The 6000-nt window shown below is 38.4% G+C and overlaps 1 protein-coding gene across 2 annotated transcripts in view; it reads right to left on the bottom strand.

The window, feature by feature from the left end:
- Positions 1-283: 283 nt before the first annotated feature.
- LOC148018001 (glutathione S-transferase 2-like) overlaps positions 284-6000 on the bottom strand; it is a 72008-nt gene continuing 66291 nt past the window's right edge. For both annotated transcript variants that reach the window (XM_087661752.1, XM_087661751.1), the window contains exon 10: positions 284-689. In XM_087661752.1, the coding sequence (XP_087517878.1) occupies positions 591-689 (99 nt within the window). In that variant the 3' untranslated portion in view covers positions 284-590. The remainder of the gene's footprint in view (positions 690-6000) is intronic.

The following is a 6000-nucleotide window of genomic DNA, read 5'->3' as shown; positions in this document are numbered from 1 at the left end:
ATTCAAGGTAGGACTAGACCTCATCAGCTTGTAGTGGCTAGATTACTCTGTTTTTGCAACATACATCCATCTCCAAAAAAGGGGTTTGGTGTGAAACTATAACCTTTAGTTGACGATGCATTTGCCCATGGCAAGGAAAGTGAACGGTCATGCTCCTTGTTGCCCTTGACTCACTTTACACCGAAATATATACAAAGCCAGGTAGACATGTGCAGCTTGGTAGATACATGCATGAAGCATGGCAACAAGCCTCTAATGCTGCAGTAGAACAGATTGGAGCTCCTTTCCTGACAGGAAATTAAAGTAGCTTATAATTTTTGAATTATATAATTTAAAGCAAACTCCAGTCTTGTGGGCTACTCGTTTGTAGACCACCTTCATATTTCTTTGTTGTAAAATTTGTTGCCCTTTTACAGTGCATGAGGCATGCACATTATTTCTAGAAATTTTCCCATAAATAAAAGCTAATATGTTCCTTCATCACAAGGTGCAACTGGGTTACTGCTGACCACTGAAAGAGATTTGCAGTCAATTGAGCACATACATGTACAGATATGCACGCACATAGCAGAGACAAAGTACAGTTATAGCTAACATGTCGCATCCGGTTGCCTCTTAGGTGAAGCTTCTTCCACCCATGGAATGGTAATGCAGGCTTCACCAATTCTTTTCAGCAATGGAAACTTTTCCTGTAAAACAACACTCAGTTAAAGTCAAGAATTGATCCACTTTGACAAAAATACATTCATCAGCAGATGATTATCAAAATGGATGGTCTTGCATTTAAATTAAAGAATAGAAAGCAAACTGGCCAGAAACAACACACCATTTCTAATTTAGATATTTTCATTAATGATTCATCTCAAGGAGATTCTTTCTGTTTATTGGAAGTTTGTGGGGTCAACTTCAATTGAAAGATATCCCTTTACATTACTTAGCATCTTATTGTGAAAGAGCCCTCACTCATCTCCACTACAGTCTTCTTTTTGCCCCATTGCGAGCGTGTTTCACTGGAAACTGTCCTATGATATTTAATCTTTCAGTCAAGGTATACAATTTGCTATGGTAAGAGGCATGGTACCAGAAGATTCATTCTTTACCTGGTTGGCCTTGCGTATCCAACTTAGAGCACCCTTTACATCCAGCATGATGCACACAATTTTGTATATTAACAAACACTTTGTTCTTCACTATGGCAAAGCAGTAAAAAATTAGCAGCAATTTAAAAGGTGAGCTATGCAGACATTTACAGTCACTAATATTGGCTATATACACTATTATATTGGTATTCAGCTTCTACAATTGAAAGGGCACAATCATAAGAACAGAGGTTTTATCCCTCCTCACATGCAAAAGCTTTAGCTTCTTTGCAGATACTGGGCTTGGATTTAATGTCTCATTCTAATCAAGGAAGGCAATGGTGTGCTTCCTTTACATCTCTAATACATAGCCAGATAATGTATGCATTGTATAGTATCCCTACTGAGGAGATTTATGCATAGACTAGACTCCATACATTGGTAAAGCAATGCCTTTAATTACTTGAAAGGCTGAGGTGTTGGGTATAAAGTCCCTTTAATCTCCGTGTGTACAAACTCATATGGGTGTGAACACACCCTTATTTGTACCCTAACACATAAATACATTTTATTCTTTGTGTACCATCACTAGCTGGTACACTCATCTGGATTCTCTCACTCTCACTCTCAACAATCCTTCTGCTCCATTTCTGTCTCACACTTCATTGCGCACTCATCCCAACAAACTGGCATCAGAACTGCAGCAAGAGTGTGTGCGCTTCCCAAGGATAGTGCGAGTCAGTTCAGTGTGCGTTCGCGAAGGAGTCAGGTCATTCACCTTTCAGCCAGTTGATGGGCAGCAGGTGTTCATCTTGACCACACGACTAGTCAAGTTGGTCAATTGCATCTTTTCAGGCCAGCGTGGGCAGCGGGTCAGCTGGCAATAGGTCATCTTTGACCTGGACACGTCAAGTGTGAGTAGTTGATGGTGTAAGCAGCCAACAGCATGATTAAGCGATGACCTGGCAGAGACCATGCAAATGCGGGCAGGTCAACAGCAGCACATTTGTCATTTTTTTCGTCAGTTTTTTTTTTTTAATTTCTGCAGTCTGTTCCCCTTCTCACTAACGGGGGCTCGCATGCATAAGCGCATCTCTCAAATTTGTACATATTTATGCCCAAAAATTTGACGGTTTTCCCAGAATTGATGCTATTTATGCATAACAATGACATTGGACCCGGAAATTGCAGAAATTGTGCACATTGGTCTTGAAAATTTTGGCGCTTTTCAGGTATTAGTGAAATTTTGCTCAACTAAGCCGAATTACTGACATTTGCTAAATTTACTTGTTTTATGCTCTCAAGAACATATATTTATGCAATTGGGGCAGATTGGTCATTGAAATTTTGAGGCTTCTGCTGAAATTTGTAATTTTTAGCAAAATTGATGTGTGAAATGCACATTGGGGACATTGCTGAAGCAATCTTGGTGCTGTAAGCAGTGAAATTCGAGTTTATTACTCACAATTGTACATGCAGTTTGCCATTGATGGACAGCCTATCCATCCGTAGGAAATCCCTAGAAAATCTGATTTTCAGCTTATCACCATTAAACAACTCAAGGAGTACAAGAAGCGCTCACAGATTTTTGTTTTACACCTAAATGAAGAGGTAGAAGATCACCCCAAGAATTCAGTAGAGCATTCAACTTTAATCCTCTTCACCCACTTTAACTTGCATGTATCTTCCATAAGAAGATCTAGACAATTTACGATTTATATATAATGCAAATTCAAATTGCAAGATAATAGATTTAGAAACATTACTTGGCACATGAAATTTTGAGATACTATAATCTTACCCATAACATTTGATTAAGATATTAATCAAATGTACAAGATATATAATACACATTAAACAAATTTTACAAGATATTAATCAAATCACATTGTAAATTTACAAGATATTAATCAATTTACAATTTATATATAATGCCCATTCACATTGCAAGATAATAGATTTAGAAACATTACCTTGCACATGAAATTTTGAGATGCTATAATCTTGCTGATAACATTTAATTAAGATATTAATCAAATGTACAAGGTTGGCCACTAATATCAATTGTGACATTAGAGACTAGGCATTAATTAATTAATTAATGCTGATCTAAGGATCAATAGCTGCTCACAGATACTTGAAAGACAAATTGGCCTAGCTAATTTAATTATTGGCTAGTGAAATTAAATTTTTGAGCACTAGAATAATTATTGAATTAATTTTAAAAATTGATTTTTTAAAAATAAATGTAATAAGTTGGATAATGCTGGAAAATGGGATTAGAAGGCTGCTGGCAAAACTTACCCATGCCAGTGAAAAAAACGTTTTTAGGGATTGGTGGAGTCTATTCCAGCCATTGTGAGAGAGGAGGCTATTAGAGAGCAGCGAGAGATTGATGTGATTTGCAACCACTAGGGATTAGTCCTACAGCAAGTGGCATCAATTTGGAGCCCTCTAGGTGAGGGCAGCCCAACGTTATTTTGGTACAAATGACAGCACATAAGAGGGGGCAGCTGTCTTTTTGGTGGTCCTAAGCTGTAGGTGACAACTTTCATGGTTTTTCGAGCAAGGCAACAACAGGTTTTCGGTGTTTCTTGCAATGAAACTCTGAAATTTCTGACCACTACTCCTATATCGAAGTTAGGGGATCTCATTACCCGCATGTTACGCTTTCGGGAGAACCACGCTACATAGATCGTTCTTTCACCGTAGCTACCATTTCCTACCACGGGGAAGGAGAATCATTGTATATGTGGAAAGATCCCATGGGTCATAATTGGGCCTTCCGTGGACGATAATAAACTACTCTACTCTCATCTCCCACCATCTCTCAAGTTATCTCAAAATTTTCCAATAGTTTGAGCCATTAGAGAAGAGATTTATGTTAATCTCTACTGTAAACCCTAATTTACAGCAAAAATTAGGGTTTAACAACTATCTTGGGATGCGTGCTCATAGTTGAGGGCTTAGGACTTGAATTCTAGTGAATGAAATCAAGGAATTTCAAGGAGGTTCAAGAGGCCAGCATATCAAATTTGGGGCTGAATTTGTCCTCAAGGAGCAAGGTAAAGGACAATCCCCAAGCAAACTAAGGGGCAAATTGGTTTGGAGACTTGCTGGTTAATTTTAACAACAAGAGGCATTTGGATTAGTGAAGGAGATCAAAGGGTCTCAATTGTAATCCTTCCATTTGCAATATAAGATAAAGAAATATTGTAAGGGACGCCAATTTTGGGACCAATAAGGTGTCCAAATGCCCAAGATTAAAGTGATAAGTGTACATTTTCAATATGTGTGAATTTTATGCTTGCTGTCATTAGTACTTAATCAAGTTATTTACCACCCTATCCGAGAAGAAGGGCTGGTTTCATGATTCCATCACCGTGATACCACTCAATCCCTTGATTTGGTGGACCCAAGATACCTGATTGAAGGTCAAAAGCTTTGCTATAGTGCTGAAATCATATTCAGCTGAGCATTATAGCAAAAATGTCTTCAGATAGTGAGATGGGAGAACATATGGGAAAATGTATTTTGGTAATGCTGGTAGTATGTAAATTCCCATGTACAGTCACATTACAATGGTCCAAAGTATGCAAACAAAAATGTTTCCTAATGCATCCAATGCTCCTAGCATGTCGGATACACATGAGAGGCTAGGCAACTAGATGCAATGTTGCATATTAGTTAAGTTGGAATTGCAACAATTTGAAAGTATAAAGCATTGCAATGCTTAAGGGGAAAAAAGACTTACAACCTAGTGGAGGTTTCGAGGCAAGTAAAGTTAGAGATAAATTTTCTATATGCTTCTTGGTGAAACTTCAACAGTGTTTCATCAATAGATGCAAAATGGATGGAAGAGGATGACATGGCAGACCATCCTTAGTTGTTGCAGTTTTACCTACATGCCTTTCATTTAGAGCTGATTCAGGCTTAGTCAAGTTCAACAGAGCAAGGATCAAGAGTATTACCTAATGCTCAAGGGGGAGATAGCACTTCCACTCCACCAATTGTGGATAGCTCTCATATATAGTGGATCTCGGATGTATTCAACATATATCCAAGGTATTGTGCTGACAGTATGTCTGCCATGAGATCACTACTCAGTATACTAGTCATTGTGAGATGTATGCAAATGAGTATGAGTTTCATCCTAGCACTAAAACTATACTTTTGCATCAATTTATGATCAGCTTGGCATGAGTTTTTGCCTCGGTTTAAGAAAAAAAGTTGATCAGTTCCAGCTCTATTTTTTATCAGTTTGAGAGCCATTTATGTTCACTTTTGAGATCAGTTTTGCATTAGTTTTTGCATAAGTTACATTGATCAATTTTTGCAATCAGTTTGAGGTCACATTTGCAACTCGTGTACGACCTAAGAAGAGTTCCCTATCATTGGGAGAATTTTAAAAACTGAGTCTAAGGTATTGCGAACCCTATAAGATCCTCAAATGCCTAGGGCCTAATGCCTACAAACTCCAACTCCCTGAGAACGTAAAAGTTCACAATGTATTTCATGTTAGCCTACTAAAGAAAAATATATCCAATCCTAGCCATGTACTCAATGATCAACAAGTTGTAATACCAAGCCAAGGAGTCCTTGAGCTCTGGCCAGATAGAATCCCAGACATTCGAGAAAAGAGATTGAGGAGTAGAATCCTCAAGGAGTATCTCATCTAGTGGAAGGACTTTCCAAAAGAAGATGCCACATGGATTGACGAGAGTACTCTCAACCAACAATACCCCCAATTCCTTTCGAGATGAGGACATCTCGATTCCTTAAGGGGGGCTGGATGTAATATTTTCCTCCCTTCCACCGTATGACCCCCCCCCCCCCCCCCCTTAATCAATGAAAAAAATAATAATATAAAAAAGAAAAGAATAAACGCTCCCCCCCCCTTTACTCACGCCACTAGCTGGCG

The sequence above is a fragment of the Lygodium microphyllum genome, chromosome 21 (genome assembly GCF_053477565.2).
Source record: "Lygodium microphyllum isolate KBCC chromosome 21, Lygodium_microphyllum_v1.1.10, whole genome shotgun sequence".
Taxonomy (NCBI): domain Eukaryota; kingdom Viridiplantae; phylum Streptophyta; class Polypodiopsida; order Schizaeales; family Lygodiaceae; genus Lygodium; species Lygodium microphyllum.
The sequence above is the reverse complement of the archived record's forward strand: the minus strand, read 5'-3'. Positions and strand labels throughout refer to the sequence as shown.